The 18921-nt window shown below is 43.9% G+C and overlaps 1 protein-coding gene across 1 annotated transcript; it reads left to right on the top strand.

Moving 5' to 3' along the window:
- Window positions 1-931: 931 nt before the first annotated feature.
- Window positions 932-7829, top strand: LOC130846020 (uncharacterized). Its single transcript, XM_057723970.1, has 3 exons — window positions 932-990; window positions 2560-2698; window positions 4177-7829. The coding sequence occupies exons 1-3, from the start codon at window positions 955-957 to the stop codon at window positions 4635-4637; spliced, it is 636 nt and encodes a 211-aa protein (XP_057579953.1). The 5' UTR covers window positions 932-954; the 3' UTR covers window positions 4638-7829.
- Window positions 7830-18921: the final 11092 nt, after the last annotated feature.

Genomic DNA, 18921 nt, shown 5'->3' with positions numbered 1-18921 from the left:
CATAAGCATCTGGGGAGAATAGTCATTCCGTCCACTGCATGCCCGTACGGGTAAAGCAGCATGCAGAAACTTGGGATCCCTCAGTAAGTACCTTTCCCTCAAGTCTTGGCTGTCTCAACAGGTTTCTAGTGCCTTCAAACAGATTTTTTTCCCTCTCTATTTTTATCTAGTTTTTTCAGTTGTTCTTGGTGAGTATTGGTCAGGCGATCCCATCAGAGCTGGACTGGACCACATTTGAAAAACACTGAATGAATGCCTTATTGTACCTATTTTGTAATGGCTCATTTCCCTTATTGAACGCTAAGTCTCTAGAGAATTACCACTAATCCTCAGCTTGATTAGATTCTGCCTCACTCCTGATACCAATGGCTCCTCTTTTCATCCAGGAATGTCTAGATTCCACCTGCAGGTGTAGCCTTATCCCTGACCTCTGGGCAACCCTGGGACTCCTTAGGAGAAAGTGAAAGAAAGACATGCAAAGCTAACCCTGTGATCCACAGCTTCAGGTCAGCCCTACTACCCGCTGGGCTCAGGGCACATTCATCAGACACGGGCAGTTCCAGGTTTTGGTGGGTCCAAAGTGTGTACAAATTTAAGAGCTGTATTTAAGAAAAGGGATGCAAAATTACGAGCACAGAATTAGGAAAAAGATTTTGGAAGGGGCCATGCAAGAGAGGAGTCTTGAAACTGAACCTTCGTTGTCTTCATACTAACTCTCTCTCTGGCGTTGGTTTAAATTTTTGGTCCCAGGTTTCTTTCTCCACCCTATTTAAATCCCTATCTTAAGGAGCAACTTCTAAAACTGTTTCTTTCACACAGGGTTTGGGATCCTGACATGGAGTTGAGTTCTAATTCTATACCTGGCCTGACAATATCCCTGAAAGTGGCTGGCAGGAAGGAATGTCCTAAGGCCCTTCAGAAGGAAGGATCATGGAGCCAGGAAAAGCAGAATCAATGAGAAACACAGAAGATAGCCTTTCAGACAAAATAGTAAAGACGTTTACTGAGTACTTACAATATGCCAAATACTGTGCTTTTACATGCCTTCTCTCATTTAATTTTCTCAATAACCCTGAGACCTTTTTACTTTAAAATCTCCACCAAACAGATGAGAAAACTTCTCTAAGTTATTTGTCCAAAAAACAAAGTTGATTAGTGAGAAAACTGGGATTTGAACTTTGACTCCAAAGTCCATCACTCTCTAAACTGCTTCAAAATATAACCAATTTGTTATATTTACCTACAGAGGCCTGGCTCAGAGGTGGATTGTATTGTCTGTGATGATATTGGAAGCATTGCTTTATGATGCTGAGTTCATGACACGTCATAAATCTACTTTTCTCTATGTTACCTGGAGGTGATAATCGTTTGCTTATAACAGCCATAGATAGAGTTTGCTTCAGGCAGGTCCTCTTTGGTTCAGTCACCATGGTTATGAATTTATTTACATCATTTGCATTTAAGCATTTTTTAGTTACTTGTGAATCGTGTCGGAGAACTGTCCATTGCCATTTGTTCCTAATGTGTACCATAGTGCATTTAATTTAAAATATCATAGGGATATAGACTCATGATCATTTATTTATTACCAGGAGAGTCAGTATTCCTCCAGCACCAGAAGAGAAACCAGGCAGGCACTGTTTCCTCTTAGCAGGATCTGGAGTTGTACCGTTGCCTTTTGTCAGCTCTGCTTATGTAATTCAGAAGAGGAGCACTTACCACTGTTGAACAGACTTTTTCTCGGAGAGGGCCTGGGTGTGCAGCACCCTGCCAAGTTTCCCATTAGTTATGGAGAAAAACCATTTGTATTCTGAAACTGCAAATCAGCCAGGCAATCACCACACAGAAATAGGCCCCATGAAAATAAAGCAGCGCTATATTTGAAATCTTAATCATGTGTATTTATAGACCTGAGTTCTGTTCGGAAATTTTCACATTATACAGTAACACTGTGACGACTAACATGCTCAGAGGGTGAGGGGATGGGATGTTTGATCCACTTAAATTTTCTGAGTAATGGGAACTTAGTCACAAAGAAATGTTCTGTCTGTCCTTTGCTGAATGCCTTTCAAAAATTGCTTTGGTCAGCTCATAAGTCTATCAGAAAGCCACCTATACGGTATTAGGGGTGGGAGGAGTAGAGAAGTTGTCCTCACCAGATTTGTCACTGACATATAAAAATCCACCATTAGAGATTCAGTTTTATGGCTTAGGACCTGTTTCCACATTGAAATGAAAAGTACTTGGGTTGGCTAATGCATTGCACATATGAGTGTTTATTAGCACATTTCCTGAGAGAAGATTTGAAAAGATGTAGGGTACCTGAGGCCCTTGGGTACCTGAGGACCTTTGGTACCTGGAGTTAGCAGTTCACCTGTTTCCAAATGCTGCCCAGGGACAGGCCTATTGGCGACAGCCTGCCCCTCTTCAGGCAATACTCATCCCTGATCTGTGTGACTCAGATTTTGTTGGCCCCTCAGACTCACATGCAAAATGACTCATCAGCTTCCGCATCCTCACCCCTGCTTCTGTGACATCCACTGTCTCCCTGTGTCCTAGGCACTCACGCTGGAGGGGGAAGGCCCCGCTGAGCAAACGCTGGAAGGACATGAGGCGGAGAGACATTTGATACCTAGAGGAAGAATATTCCAGGCAGAGAGAATAGCAGTGGAAGGTCCTGACCCAGCACATGGCCCAGGTGTTTAAATGAGATGGGGGGGCTCTTTTGGAACCGGGCGGACCTAAATTAGAACTCGCTAAAGGAGCTCTGCTGCTTGCTCACTGGGTAGCCCTGAACCACATGGCTTTCGTTTTCTCATCTGTGTAATTGGGGTAATAATAGCTTCCTTGAAGGGTTGCTGTAAGGATTAAGTATGGTGAGATACGGGACTGACTAGTGTAATAGCAGACACACAGTGGGAACGCACTGAATGCTAGCTGTCGTTACCTTAATTATCATCTACCTGGACGGTGGTGTGACCACATGATGCGACAGTGACTTACTCGTGGATCTTCTTCTCTCCCACATTAGACTGGATTCCAGAGTGGCTTTCCTGTTTCAAGCAGGTTAGAAGCTACCCGATATAAAGAAGGAACACGTGACTTGCTTTGCTAGACAAATTTTTCAGGAATCATTTGTTTGGCTAGAAATGTTTAGGTCCCCCTTACTGTGTAGCAGCACCCTTCCGTCAGACAGACCAGTAGTGTAATAAATATGTGCCTCCAAACCTGCTTTGCATGGTTTTAAATATTTGAGAAGATCTGGTCAAGAAGGTCCCTTCTTAGTCCTGGCAGTGTCCAACTCCTCCGCTTTTATCAGACCTTGGTTTAGCAGAGCAATGTCAGAGAACAGCACATGCAATGGGGCTGCTGTCGTCTGGCTCTGTCTGACACAGAGCAGGTGTGATCTGAGTGGGGAAAAGGCCTGAGACGATGACAGTGGTGATCAGGGTGATGGTGGTGTTTATTGAGCATTTATACGTCAGATACTGTGGTGTGTGTTTTACACAGATGATTACATTTGATTCTCACAATGACCTCAGGGTAAACAGATTTCCTGTTTTATAGATGTGGACATTGAAGCTTAAAGAAATTAAGAAACCCATTCAAGGTTGGCCAGCCAATAAGTGGTGGAGCCGGGATTTGAACCAGGATATCTGAGTACAGGGCCTGTACCTGTGCCTGGTTCATGCATGGAGGTGCTACCCAGAAGGCAGACCCAGGTTTTGGGAAAGGGAGGGAGAGGCTGGTGTGTGGAGTTCGGTGCCACCAAGTGACAAGGTGGAGACTCTGGGGGTGTGGAGACGGGCCTGCTGAGACAAAGAGGGCACAGAGTCCATTTTCATCTGTTCCTGAAATACGTATAGCGGGTGAGCAGGCGCGCTCTGGCCTCTCAAATGAGCGAACGCCCCACTTGGCGTCCTGAAATGTATTTCTAGCGGTAGAGGTGGCTGACAGAGCCTCACGTGTGGCTGCTGGGCAAGGTCTACGTATCCTTTGGCACCATGGGCGGCAGCATCACTGACGGACAAAATGTATTCAAGGAGCATTCATTCCCCAACCCCACGCCGCTCTTAAGATGTGATTGCTTTTATTAGTAGAACACATAATGGGTTCACTCACGTTCGTTCTGAAGGGAAAAAACCAGCTCCTCCTCAATCATTTTTCTTTTTTCAGAAATGACTAGAGACTTGGCTTCAAAAAAGGATGAATGCCTGCCCGGCGCTGACTCACCACTCAGCTGCGACTGCCCGGCCAAGAGAGAGGCCGCAAGCATCCGCACAGGAGCCCCTCCTGCTAAGGTGCCCTGTGCTGGGGGACGGCTGCTCAAAGCCATCTCTTCTGTGCTGGCTCACGGCCCAGGCTCTTCCCCGGGTCCCTTTCTGCTCCTCCTCAACATTTGCTGCGACCTCCCGGGGTCAGAGGTCTTGAACGCCTCACTGAGCTCCTCGGGCTCATCCTGGCAGCCATCCCCACTGGCTTGTTTTCTCCGCCAGCGGAGCCTCCACCCGGGCATTCCTGCAGGGGCACGGAGCCATCGATCACCTCCTTTCCTTCCCACTCCCGCCTCGGCCCAGCCGGAATGTTTCCTCCCTCCTTCCTTGGCTGTGATAGAGAAGCTGTCCGGTAGCGTGTAGATGAAGACATCACAGAGCACACATCTAAGCCCAGTGGCTGTGCCCTGAGCTGCTCTGGTTCAACCCTGCCTGGAGCTTCGAACAAAGAAGACCGTTGCCATCATGGACTAACTAAAACGTCGAACATTTGGCCTCTGGGAGGAACGTGGTGCCCATACTGACAGAGATGTTCGCATGGGGCGAGGAGCTGTGAGAAAGCGCTTCTGCTGAGGTCACCTGTTTGGCATGTGGGCTGAGCGTGTCTAAGATGTTACTGCGTGGATTCCTTTTCAAGCCTGGGAAGCTAGCACAGCCCCATTTAACAGCTCAACAGGGACAGTTTACCGCTCCTGTGCCCATGTGTTTGGAGCATTTGAAGGATGCTGGCCATGCTGCAGCTTTGTAGTTGCTCCAGGTCAGCATCAGTCATTACCCAGTGAGCTCCAAATGCTCACGCACCTGGATGTAGCAATGTACTAACAAAATCTTGACGTGGTAGAATTTACAGTTGGGTATCTAAGCTTCTCCCCAGTCATTTAAAAAAATTCATTCATTCATTCATTCCCGTACCCGGAGAGCCAAAGAAGTGCCATAATATATTTCTAGGCCACTATCATCACCACCACCTTTAGAAAGAGTGAGAGGAAACCAGTCAGGGGTCCCTCTCACAGCCCCTCGCTGCTCCAGACTGCTTGCAGTGTAAGTAATCTGCACAATTTTGGAGGTAAATTAAAAAGAAGTTCTGCGCTATTGTTGATTGGAGGAAGCATCAATGTGTGGCACAAAAGCTTCTTCAAACAGAGACTTTTATGAGGAAACTAGAGATGAAGGCCTTCCCATAGCTTTGTCGCAGGAAGACAGAATGAAACTTACCCTGTCCCCCGCTTCAGAGAAATAGAAGATCCATCATGCCCGTGTTAGAAACGTGAAGCTGCAGGACTACTCAGGTTAACAAAATAATAGCGACTCAGTGCTTGGAGACAGTCTATAAATGAGTGCATCCTGTCAAGACCAAATCTGGAGACTCTCATCCTCGAAGAAGAAGTCAGCATTCACACACACATCCATTCCTGCATGAAGGAAATAATTTGCACCATAAAGATGGGACCAAACATAGGCCACTCCCCATCCACACTGGTGAAGTTACCAGCAGCTTCTTAATGAGGCAGAACATGAAACTGATACTGGAATCCTCGGTATTCCCTTTACAGTACAGTAGAGTGTGGGTTGAGATTCTCAGAAAATATCCTTTGTCATTATCACTAATATTTGTCAGAGGTAAACCACGCTTTTAGGCACAGTTATTTGTAGATAGCTAGATCTTCCTACCCCACTGTTGAAAGAAGCTTTACATAAAAGGATACATATGTTATTATTCCGTTTATGTAAAACTCAAAAACAGGGTCACTGAATCTATGGTAAAAGGAATCAGAACAATAATTGCTTGTAGGTGTAGAGATGGACTGGAAGGGGACTGAGAAAACTTTCTGGGGTGATAGAGATGTTCTGTATCTTGATGGGGAGTGCTAGTAACATGGGTGTAGACATTTTTAAAGTCACCAAGCCACACACTAAAATATGTGCACGTCAGGTTTGTAATTCTAAGGTAAAATTTATAGGATTTTAAGTCAACCTGAAAGGAAAAAAATTACTCAAGCCCTTAGGTTACTGTAAAGGATAGCATTTTCTAGAATATCCCTTCATCAGAGCACATTCTTACCTCTCAGGTTTTCAGTTCCCTCTTCCTTTCTAGCATCTGGAGATTTTCTTTTTTTATAGAGACTTCTATACACTTATAAAAAAATATTCCTATATTTTTTTCAGCATTTCCAGTTGTTTATCTTAGGCTAAAGATTATACTGGTCCACTATCTGCTGGAATCAGAAGTTTTTACATTCTGTAATGCCTTTGTAGTATCTTTTGCCTTGCATTTGAAATATATATAAATATATACATCTGTGTGTGTGTCTGTGTGTGTAAAAAGTCTATCTTCTCTTTAGTAGCTTTGAGATTCTTATTTTGGATTAAAACATGTGCTTTAAAACCATTGTCCAAAATCTGCTAGTGGACAAGCCAGGTTATGTATCAGGGACACCTATAGGCAGTTACCTATTATCAGTAGTGTCTGTCTCAATCCTATTCCTGAGTGTTGCTTACTGAGCAGCATGCTGCTGGGGAAAGCACTGAAAAAGAAAACAGAAAACACCATCATGAAAACGAACATATCCTCTGGGAGCTGGCAGATGGCTATGTCATCCTCTATTCTTGTTTATCTTCTCCCCTTTGCCTTATATTTTTCTCCTGTGGTTAGGAACCATGTTTAACTTCCCCCACAAATGTCACATTTAACCTCTTTATTGAGTTTTAGAAAGTGATTGTTCCTATATGATTAAAATTGTATAAATCAACATAAAAAGAATCCAGCTCCATTTGTGATATGATTTAAATGCCTCTAAACACGATGAAAATCAATGTTGGGACCACCACTGCTATTTATACTTAGCCGTGTTCACGTGTGATGTTTAGAAGTTCTTCATCTACTTTGGGAATTTCCTAACTGCCGTAAATTTAAACTAACCATGATATCATCACACTGAATATTCTCATTTGCACTGTAATATCTAAAGAAGGGAGAATGGCACCCAAACTGTGAAAATGGTGCTTCTGCCGATGGCATGTGTTAATCAGGATGTGAGATTGAAATATATTTACTGTGATGTTGGAGGTTTTCCCACATAGGTAATGATGACGATGGTGTGTGTGTGTGTGTGTGTGCACGCGCGTGCGTTTGAGAGAGGGATTTTAAAATATATATATAGGTATGCCTATGAGAAAAAATATGCATTATATATGTATGATATATACACATATGTATGTTTATAAGAAAATTGTATTACCTGGATTCTAAGATGTACCTTTCTCTCTATTTTAACATTTATACGTTTAATAGAGTGGCTTGTTTTTTCCCAAATATCTATTGCTGAATCGATGGTGCATTTATAATCGATAGCCTCCTAATTGTGCGAGTACTGTGTGCACACATGGAGAGCTGAGACTTTGGTAGAGAGAGTGGCATCCAAGCACGCATTTCATCAGCGCCCAGATGCTCACCCCTACTACACCAGTGGGGACCCTCACAGAATCAACATTTTCTGTTTGTCAGATTGTGCTTTCTGGGGACTACTTCGAACATGCGTGCCACAACTAAGACTGGTGCAACCAAATAAATAAGTATTTTAAAAAAAAAGAAAAAATTGATAATCTCATTATTTCTATTAAAAAAAAAAGGGCCTTGGCCCTGGAAACCTTCCTTAAGAAAATAAAGAGCCCCCACAGCCTGTGCTGAGCGTCTTGCCTTGTGTCAGCCCCACTGCTACATCCATTACTGGTGAGGAGGGAGCTGGGTCCTTCTCTTGCAGCATGAGAGGGGTGTGTGCAGACCATCACCCTGCGTCAGCTGCAGGGCAAGACCTGCTGGCCGTGGGGGAACCAACCCACCACTGAGGCTGATCTGGCTCTGTCTCTTCTCCATTTGAGGGAAACGTTGTTCCATCCAGTGCCTGCATGAATTGTGTCTTTCTTGGTGACCTTGAACCGTGGAGTATGTTAACATCCTGGGACGGCTGCTCTTGGTGGACTGGGACACCACCCCTGGAGGTGATAATAGGTATCACTTGCCTGACAGTTGTCATCAGGGAAATCTAGCTGTAGAAGAGGGGACCCAGGCTTGAGAATAGGATTCTAGAAGAAGATGTAAACCCTAGTTTTTAGAGTACTACCAGGTACTGTAACCAAAAGTGGGGTCCCGCTGCTCGCCACTCAAAAGCCAATAAGAGGTCAGATGGGTGGAAAGGAAAGTTTGCTTTGTTTTGGATGCCAGCAACCAGCGGGGAGGGCAGACGCCTGTCCAAAGGCCAGCCCCCACCCCCCACCCCCGCCGCCCCCAGACAGTCGGGGGGCAAGATCTTTTACAGACAGAGGGAGGGCTACATGCAGAAACACTACAGTCCGCTCTGAGTCATCTTGAAAGGGTCATCAGTGGTCTGACCAGCATCAGCTTGGTTGTTTTAGGTACAGTTAATCTTCAGTTCCAGGGTCGGTTTGTTTCCATTTCTTTGAGGCCAGTTCTCGGAATTGTGGCAGCTTAGTGTCACGGCTACAGCCTGGTCATCATGTAGTTAACGTTTCCCACCTGGTGGGGGATTCAGTATCTATAAGACAGCACACAGGATATGGTTCAGAATATTATCTATAGACCTTGAGAAGGAACTAAATAAAGGTCATTGACTATGGTTAGTGACTAAATTATTATTATTTGGTCTCCTTTGACTGTTTTCCTTCGTTTCTACATTTTCTCACTTCTCTGATTAAACTTATCCTTTGGCTAAAGTTTTTCCACAGACGAAAGGCAGGCTGAGCACATGGTGGGGGCAGGGTGGGGGGGCGGTGGGAAGGACCATAGGGTCTTGCTCTGTTTCAGTACAGAGTATGTAGACGAATGAAGGGAGGACTGAGAAGAAGAAAACACAACCTTATCCAGCAACTTATGAGGATAAAAAACGATGCTCGATCTGGACAATAAGGTTCCCAGCCAGAACCCAGGCACGATTCATAGAACAAGGACATGATGTCCTGCTTGATGCTGAGCTATTTGAAATTCCTTATGATTAGAAATTAAATGGGCCCCAAACAACTTTATGTGACGCTGCGGCTGCCTGCCCGGCAACATCACAAGCCACAGGTCTCCACCAGGCCCAGGGCCCAGCTGCCTGCGGGAGACTGTTGAGACTGGGTGTTCAGGCTCTTCCTCCCAGCTCTTCCTCCCTCCCCCTCTCTCCTTGCCTCCTTTCCAGAGCCTCCCTCCAGAGCAGCTGCCAGATCCCCGGTTCCCTCAAACCTCTGATTCAAATGTCTCATCCCTCCACCTGCCCTGATTTCTCCCTGAGGTCTCCTGCCACCAGCCTGTCAGAGGGGCACCTACCCCTCCTCTCACACTCCCCCAGAGTCCTCTTTTTCCACTTGTCACCACTGCTGCCCTTTCTCTTGTAACCAACCCCCTTCTTTGAAGATATAGCACCCTCTTCCATCCTCTAAGCTATCATTTCACTGTTTAAATCCTTTGATATCTTCTAATTTCTCTTAAGATAAAGACCAACATCCTTAACAAGGCCATGTAAGGCCCTGAGTGAGCTGGCCCTTGCCAACAGCATCGACTAAGGATGAATAAGTTCCCACGATGCGTAAGGATTTATGTCGTGTAGAGTTTAACCTAAATGAACACTCTCCCTACCTCCAGGTAGAGAAACCTCCATCTCAGATTCTTGGGCCTTACGCTCATCCAGCAAGTGTTTATCAAGTACATACCTGGCACAGGACACGGAGGCAGACACTGGGGATATAGCAGAAAAAAAAAAAAGAAAAAAAGCCGATGTGATCCTTGCCCCTCAAAGGAGTTAAGACTCTAGCCCATTGGCTCTCAAACTTCAGAAGTCAGAATCACCCTGAGGGCTGGGTAAACCCTAAATGCTGGGCCCCACCCCCAGAGTTTCTGACTCAGTAGGTCTGGAGTGGAGCTGGAAGATTTGCATTCCTAACAAGTTACCAGATAATGCTGCTGCTATTGGTTCACAGCCCACGCTTTGAGCACTTCTGCTCTAGCAAGGTGTAAAAGTAAGACACAATTAACCACACAATACTTTATTTACTTACGATATATGCTGAGGAGAAGCATAGGGTACTATAGCCGAGGCTTCCTTGGGAAATCATTGAGCTGAGCCTTGGGAATGAACTGGAATGGGACGGATGAGGAGAGAGGGAGTAAGATCATTCTAGGCAGAGGGCCCATGTGAAGGTTTGATGCATTTGGAGAACTGACAGAAGGCCTTGGCTGGAGGTCAGACCAAGAGTGAGAGCATGCCCTCGGATGAAGTTGGACTCTATCTTTCTTCACCAATCTGCTTAACAGGTGGTGTTTACTGGCGATCAGCTAACAGAGCGCTTCTCTGCACAGGATGCACATTGGAACCACCCGGGGAACTTATAAAACTACTAAAGCCCAGAAATTCAGATTGAATCAGTCTAGGATGGGACCTGGATTTTGATAATTAAAAAAACCTCCCCAAGTGATTCTAGTTTGCAGCCAGGGTTGAGAATCTAAGAAGATTGCAATGTCCATCTTTCATCTCCCTTCTCCAAAGGAATTGTTTCTTATGGTTTTCTTCTTTTCCAGTGGATTAACATATTCCTACATACTAATTCTTCACCCTCCCCTTTAAAATATATCCTCTCAAGTCCATTGTGAGATGAGAGGAAGCAACACAAAATTCACTCGTAGTTTGTTCTTTTAAGCAATCATGAAAGTAAAAATTGAAACAGGAGAGAAAGACTGATTTTAGTTAGCTGGGAATCATACGTTGGGGCCATTGGCTTTTAGGCTATAGAATTTCTGTTTGAGATCAACTTTTCCTACAGTTTAAAACTTAAAGGTGTTGTTGTTGTCGCTCATATTTGTAGAGTTATAAGCATCTAGAGAGGACAATGTCTTATGTGGTCAGATATTTCCCACATGGCCTGATTTTCAATGACTGAATAAAGAGTTAATGTTGAAGTGGTCATTATTTTATATTTTTATCCCCGTTTACCTGTAGGCTCCTGATTTTTCCCCATTACACTCCTTTAAGGGAGACCAATAATATTATTCCACTCACATTGTCACCAAAGTCAATGAATACTTATTAAGGGAAAAAAGAGTAGGCAGGAAACCTGAGAGAATGGGAGCAGAGGGAGGAGAGAGAAAGCAGGAAGAGCAAGGCTGCCCTCAGCCGTCTGCCCACATGGCAGGAAAGGAGAAGCAAGGGGGGCCATCTCTGGGTGGAGTGTTGAGGTACTCCGCACACACGCTGCTTCATTTTATCCTTCCAAATACTCTGTACACTCAGTGCTATAATTCCTTTTTTTTTAAACAAGGTTATGTATTTTTAATGTTTTTTTAATTGATTTATTTTTTGGCTGCGCTGGTCTTCCTTGCTGCCTGCGGGCTTTCTCTAGCTGCAGCGAGTGGGGGCCACTGTTCCTTGTGGTGCACAGGTCTCTCATTTCAGTGGCTTCTCTTGTTGTGGAGCAAGGGCTCTAGGCGTGAGGGCTTCAGTAGTTGTGGCTCTCGGGCTCTAGAGCGCAGGTTCAGTAGTTGTGGTGTACAGGCTTACTTGCTCTGTGGCGTATGGGAATCTTCCCAGAACAGGGATTGAACCTGTGTCCCCTGCATTGGCAGGCAGATTCTAAACCACTGCTCCACCAGAAGTCCCAAGTGCTGTTATTCTTATTTTGCCCACAAGGAGCCAAGAGTGAGAGAGTTTTAAGGTCGCACATTTTTTACTCCATGCTAGACACTGTGTTAAGTGCTTCCCATGAATTATTTTCTCAAACCCTTACAACTGCTTGAGTTTGGTCCCACTATCCACTGGTTACAAAGAAACCAGTTTTGGGGAGGCAAAATCACCTACGTGATCATACACACCTAATTAGAGGTACAAGTGGGATTTGAACTCAGGCAGGACCTTCTCACCCCACTTCCAGGCTCTTCACACTATGCAGCTTCACATGCTGGAGCTGGGAAGGATGTGGTTCTCTATGACCCAGGGTCCCTGGTGTTTTCAGTGATACCACATTGCAGAGGGAGAAGAATATGTTTGCAGCGTAGAGAAAGGAGGGTCAGTCAAGGAAGGACTTAAAAAGGAAAGGAGGGGGCTTCCTAGGTGGCACAGTGGTTGAGAATCCGCCTGCCAATGCAGGGGACATTCGTTCGATCCCTGCTCCAGGATGATCCCACATGCCGCGGAGCAACTAAGCCCGTGCGCCACAACTATTGAGCCTGCGCTTTAGAGCCCATGAGCCACAACTATTGAGCCCACGTGCTGCAACTACTGAAGCCCACGCACCTAGAGCCCGTGCTCCACAACAACCAGGCAATGAGGAGCCCCTGCACCACAATGAAGAGTAGCCCCCACTCACCACAACTAAAAAGAAAGCCTGCACACAGCAAAAAAAGACCCAACACAGCCAATAAAATAATAAATAAATAAATAAATTTATAAAAAAAGAGGAAAGGAGGGACTTCCCTGGTGGCCCAGTGGTTAAGACTTTGTGCTTCCAGGGCAGCAGGTGTAGGTTTGACCCCTGGTCAGGGAAACTAAGATCCCACATGCCCCACGGCATGGCCAAAAAATAAATAAATACAATAAAATAAAAATCATTTGAAAATTAACCTTTCTTTTTTTGGAAGGCTGACAAAAATTTTTTAAAAAAGAGGGAGAGAGAGAAACAGGGAAGATGAGTCGCTAGAAGACACTGGTTTACGCTTATGAATGTTGTCTCCGTGGGACAACCTGTGTGAAGCTCCATACCTGGCTCTGAGCAGAGGACAAAAAGGGAGAGAAGTCATGACCTCTGTTCTTAAAGACTCAGGAGAGGATGTAAACAGATATTATGTGCATGAGAACACAAATGGAAAAGTGCCACTGTGTAAATAGACCCAATTAAAAATGCGCACGTGCTAAGGGCACTGCTAAAACAGGACTGAGGACCTGGAGCCAGGGAGTGTGAACTGGGAACAGAGGTGGTTGGTGGGAAAGAAGGGGTGGGCAGAGAAATGCTTTGAAGCAGAGGAGCAGAGGATATAGGCTTTGCCAGGATGGGATGTACTAGTTGAGAATTGAGCCGAGATGTGGCAAAAGATGCGGGCAGTGGCGACACAGAGTTGAAGGGCTGGTAGACCTCACCAGAGTCCTTAGAATTGTTGAGTGTCGATGAAGAGTCCTACACAACAGGTCAACCAACCTTCTCCAACCAGAGTTGGAAAGGACCTTAGAGGTCATCCTCTACTGATGCTACTCAAAGTGTGGTCCTCAGAGCTTATTAAACATGCAAACTTTCAGCGCTCTCCCCACTCCTGAATTAGGATCTACATTTTAACAAGATCCCCTGGTAATTGTATACATACTGAAGTTTATCAAGCACTGAAGGAGAATGCATAACGGATAAGAGTCCTTGCCTCTTGTCAGCGTGCAAAAGAATTATGCCCAGAACACTAAGGAACCAGAATTTCGTTGAAGAGGGAAGAGGCTCTTTAATGCTTTTTGTTGTTTAATGCTTCCCTAACATTACCTGGTCCCGCTAGAATATCGAACTTCATGAGAGATGAAAGGTGAGCCCTAACCCGTGAAAAAGTAGAATATGTGTTTTAGCATCCTATAGGTCTGACGTCAGTGATTTCAGGATACTTCAGCCAGCTGATCCTGGTTGCTGTGACCCTATTATCAAGCACAAAACTCCTACAAAGGCCAGAGAGTAGAGGCCCCTGGGAAGTGAGAGGCGTGAGAAGGGAGCCCAGTGTGACGTAGGTGATCCAGACAGCCAGACGTGGCTCCCAGGCTCCTGGTGGTTGTTAAATATTTCAAGCTGGTTGTAGCTTGAAATCCACTGTGGTGGGAATCATTATACCATAGAAGTCAACAAATGCTAAAATCCAGGCTTTTTTTTTTTTCCCAGAGAGCCAGTTTAGCAGCACACCACTGTGGGAGAGTACAGGTGGGAGGAGAGAAAGCCCAGAAGTGAGTATGTGTAAAGTGTGGAGGGAGAAATTCAGGGAAGAAGACAAGCAAACTCCTAGGAAATCATGCTACTAGAGGGCCCTCATTCCAAGCTCCTGGTATCAACTGGGATTCATCCACTATCCTCACTTCTAAAAGTCCTTTTCACAGGCCTGTCTCAAGAGTGGGAATTCATTGAAGCTTTGAAGAAAATGAAAAGGTGTGAACTACTGTGGAGAATAAAATCATGAACTGACTAGAGACACATAGAAAGATGACTGGGAAGCTGCTGCTCTATGGGGTGAAATGTCCTAGTAAGTTTTCACCTGCTGGGGTATAAGCCTGAAGAAGGTACATGGTGGGTTCGTCTAGGATGGGGGCTTTTTGTCAATCACATGGATATGTGTTTAATTCTTATTATGTTTGCATCCACACCAAGTCTTTTCTGGTGACTTAGACTTATCCTTGTGCTTCTGATATTATCATTACTTCTGGTTAAAAAACAAGTTTCTGTTACAGAAGCCTGCCTTTAGAATGCATCTCTCTCTCTCTCTCCTTTTAATTAAGCTGTCAAATGCATTTACTAACTGTATCCCCAAATATCTCTGCTTCAGCCAGGCCATTTTCCTTAGTTTCCATTGAAAATGTCTTGAACTTTCCCAGCTCTATGGCTTTGATTTTTCTGTGCCTCTTGTTTGGGATGCCATTACCTTTCCTGTGCTCCTGCTCAACTTGAAGCAAACCTTAAGACCAAATACTACCTCTTCCCGGAAGTCTTCCCTGATCACTCCAGCCTGTAATAACCTCTTTCTCCATTCAACACTGTCTGGACAAAGTCTTCGGGGATTGTATCGTCTACTTTTTTCACATGAGTATCTGGAGGTATGGTCTGTCCATTACACAGTTCCAGCTATGGAGACGTATAACAGTCAACAGTTGCCTGCAGGAGGGCACTTGATAAAAAATAATACACATTTTTCCCCTTCACGAATCTTCTCTCCACTGTCCAGTTCCTCAGTAGACGTCTAAAAATGCCTCCCCTGCGCCCGTTAGCATTCTTCTCCATCTCTTTGTTGTTCTAAAACTAGACCTTGTGACAATACCAATGGCACCGCTGCCCTTCCTTTCATCATACCAGCCAGCCCCAGCCAGCAAAAAGGATCAACTGGCTTTGGTTCCAATCTAAATCTTTGCTTTTAGATGATCAAATTGCATAAAACCTAATTTAAGTAAACAAGAATAAGGCATATTTATAATACAATAGGCTTACCCTTACTGGGGCAAAGGGAAAAAATAAACACCTTGATAATCCCAAATGAAAAAAAAAAAAAAATCCCAAATGCGTCTCTAATTAACTAAACAGAAAGAAATATAGTTTTGAGAACTGGGAGAAGGGAGGAGGGGAAACATTCCCAGACCTCCTCCTTGGCACCCCAGGACACCCTCAGCAGTTGGGTCGTACCGTAAGGTGGCCTGATTGTGTGAGCATCTTTCTTACATGTACAGGTACAAGGGAGAATGTTTTTTTGCCTCCTGGTGCCTCACGAAATGCTCAGACTAGATCGTGTCACACATGGACGTGATCAGATCTCTGGAAGAGCTTCTAATTATAAACATGGTGTTTATTTCCCTGGCCTCGTGTCATCTGATTTTCTCTTCATTTATATGAAATCGGAGACATCAGCTTTGAAGACTTGCTGACACTTTAATGAAAAGAACTTTGGTTGTGAGTTGGTTGCTTTTTATTTCTGTTACCATGTAGTCCCTAAATTGAATATCTCAAATTCACTTTGGAGGTGAGATTCACATCCTACTTTCTACTAGAGAAAATCCATGAATTAGCACAGGATAGGAACCTGTCCCTGACTCCAAAGGCAGGGCAGAGTGACAAGTCCAGCACAGGTCTCTGGTATACTCACGATTCCCCCTCCTTTGTTTGGCCACAGTTAAACTGTTCTATACTGTTTTGACACAATGTTATACGTAAGCACCCAGTTTACAAAGCCCTTCCTTTCCTTCCCCCAGTTGATATACACCTTTTTTTTTTTCAGGGCAACACAACAGAATCTGGAGATGATTTATCACAGGCTAAGAATTCTTTCTCAGTTCATTGCTCAGAAAATTTATAATCCTCTGGTTGTTTTTCAAGACCATCAAAGAAATAAGTTGAAGACAAGCAATAACAAAGGTAACTAAATTCTTAGTTTCTTTCGCCTCCAAATATCCTTAAGAATCAAAATATAGAATAAATTTCCTCTTTAAAACAGATAAAAATATTCTTAAAAATGATTGTATTTTTCTTAGCTTCACTCAGTCAAAACTATAACTCATTTGTAGGCTGTGAGGGAGATAATACCTATGGTTCCTAGACTTTGGAAGCCTACATTTCAAAAGAAGAAAACGGATAAGCATAAAGACGGTGTTAAAGACACCTGACTGAGGTGCATGTGTTTATGACCTGCAACGTACAAAGAACGAGCAACCTGTATCGGTTAGAAGATGGGAGTCGGGGAGAGCAGGGGCTGGCTAGGGGTGATGCACAGGCAGGAGTTTATTCTTGTGCCGGGAATCAGGCTGGCTTGGCTTTGTGCTGGAAAGATCTTTTGAAAGGGAATGCTTACAGCGATTAGAGGAAAGGAGAAACATGATTTGGCAGGAAAGATTAGAGATGATACTTAACATAGGTCTTCTTTAACTTCTTGCCCTAAGTTTTCTAGTTTTATGTATAGAGGTCTTAAATATCTTTCATTGACTTTAATCCTAGGTATTGATGTTTTCTGATGCTATTTTAAATGGCATATTAAAATTTTTTTTTCATTCATTTATTGCTGTCATGTGGAGATGGAATTGCTTTTTTTATAATTCACTGATTTTTTATATTCATTTATTAAATTAGTTTGGCTATAAATCCTTTCATATTTTTTACACTCACTGTTATGACAGCTTTGTTTTTTCCTTTCCAATTCTTGTATCTATTATTATATTTCTCACCTTAGTGCACTGCTGAGGGGCACTGGTATAATGTAGCATAGAAGTAATGCTAGCAGGCATCTTTGTCTTCTTTAAAATCTCAGGGAACAAGAGAGAAAATATGCTGTTTGCTGTAGCTTTGATGTAGATACTCTTTATTAGATTGAGGGTTTTCTTCCTATTCTTTGTTTGCTAAGAGCTTTTATTATGAACAGGTGTTAATTTTTATCGACTGTGTTTTCTGCACGTATTGGATGGATCATATGATTATTCTGTATTCTGTTCATGTGCCAACCTTGCATTCTTTTGTTCTAGATCTTTAGTCTGAATATGTTCTACTGACCTACTTTAAAGCTCATTAATCCTTTCTTCAACTGTCAATCTGCTTTGAAATTTACCTGTTATTATATTTATTATATTTTTTAGTTTTACAGTTTCATGTGATTCCTTTCCATAGATTCCATTTCTTTGATGAAATCCTCTATTTTGCCATTTATTTTCTTGAACACATTAATCAGTTTTGTAAAACTATGTTAACATCTATGTCAGATAACTTCAGTGTCTGGACCTCCTGATGGTCTCTTTCCATTTATTTATTTTTTCTGGGTTTTCAATTATTTGGTCTTGCCAAGTACTCTTTTATTACGTAACAGGCATCACATATGAAAAACTGTAGAGATCATTTAAAGCTCTGTAGGATATCTTCCTCCAGAGGCTATCTACTTTTGATTTTGACGGTTGGGGTAAGGTCAATCACTTTAAACTATCCTGAGACTGAGCTGACTCAAAGTCTGTTTCCTGTCAGTCTGTCTTTTTACTCCTGAGGCCTAACCCTCTGTGGGCCGCAGCTGAAGCCAGTCTTCCTTGGCAGACCAAGTACTCCAACTCAGCCTCTCCCCAGCCCCAGCCCACGGAGACTGTTTTCATCTCTGCTCAGTTCTCAGCTTCTGGCTGCCACTTTCCTCTGAGCTTCTGCTGTAGCTGCCATGCCCCACCCCTTACCTGTCGGCAAATGCCTCGAGGGGAAAAGCAGGCACAAATATCAAGCTACATTCGTTGCTTCCCTTCTCTCTGATGATCGTGGCCCCTAAAGTCTTCCCTGTCTTGAAAGTGCTCTGGTATCTTCAAGTAAGTGTTTTTTAAAATGCCTTATCCACCTTTCCTGGTTGTGCTGGGTGGAAACATGCTAGTTCATCATAGCCAGTGTGGAAGTTTATGTCATTGACGACACAGAATCAGAGGAATTTTTCAGATGGGAATGGTTTTCTATGACATGTCACCGTGTCAATAAACCTTATGTTAAAAAGTCTTGGGAATTCCCTAGTGGCACAGTGGTTGAGAATCCGCCTGTCAATGCAGGGGCCACACGTTCGATCCCTGGTCCCAGAGGATCCCATGTGCCACGGAGCAACTAAACCCATATGCCACAACTACTGAGCCTGCACTCTAGAGCCCATAAGCCACAACTACTGAGCCCATGTGCCTCAGCGGCTGAAGCCCGAGTGCCTAGAGCCCGTGCTCTGCAACAAGAGAAGCCACTGCTCTGAGAAGCCCGCGCGCCGCAACAGAGTAGCCCCCGCTCGCGGCAACTAGAGAAAGCCCATGCGCAGCAACAAAGTCCCAGTGCAGCCAATAAATAAATAAATACATAAATTTAAAAAATAAAAATAGAAAAATAAAGTCTTAAATTGAGGAATTACAACACGGAGGTCAGAAATGTAACTATATTTAATTTCTTTTTCTCTAAA

The sequence above is a fragment of the Hippopotamus amphibius genome, chromosome 2 (assembly GCF_030028045.1).
Source record: "Hippopotamus amphibius kiboko isolate mHipAmp2 chromosome 2, mHipAmp2.hap2, whole genome shotgun sequence".
In the NCBI taxonomy this organism is placed as follows: domain Eukaryota; kingdom Metazoa; phylum Chordata; class Mammalia; order Artiodactyla; family Hippopotamidae; genus Hippopotamus; species Hippopotamus amphibius.
This window is presented reverse-complemented; position numbering and strand designations above follow the sequence as displayed.

What these genes read in the sequence shown, in the direction of transcription:
- LOC130846020 (XM_057723970.1), top strand. Translation starts at nt 955, where the DNA reads ATGAGAAACACAGAAGATAGCCTTTCAGACAAAATA. An exon ending in ATAGCCTTTCAGACAAAATA is followed by an intron (nt 991 to 2,559) that starts GTAAAGACGTTT and finishes CCTGTGTCCTAG; the next exon opens with GCACTCACGCTGGAGGGGGA. An exon ending in TGACCCAGCACATGGCCCAG is followed by an intron (nt 2,699 to 4,176) that starts GTGTTTAAATGA and finishes TTCTTTTTTCAG; the next exon opens with AAATGACTAGAGACTTGGCT.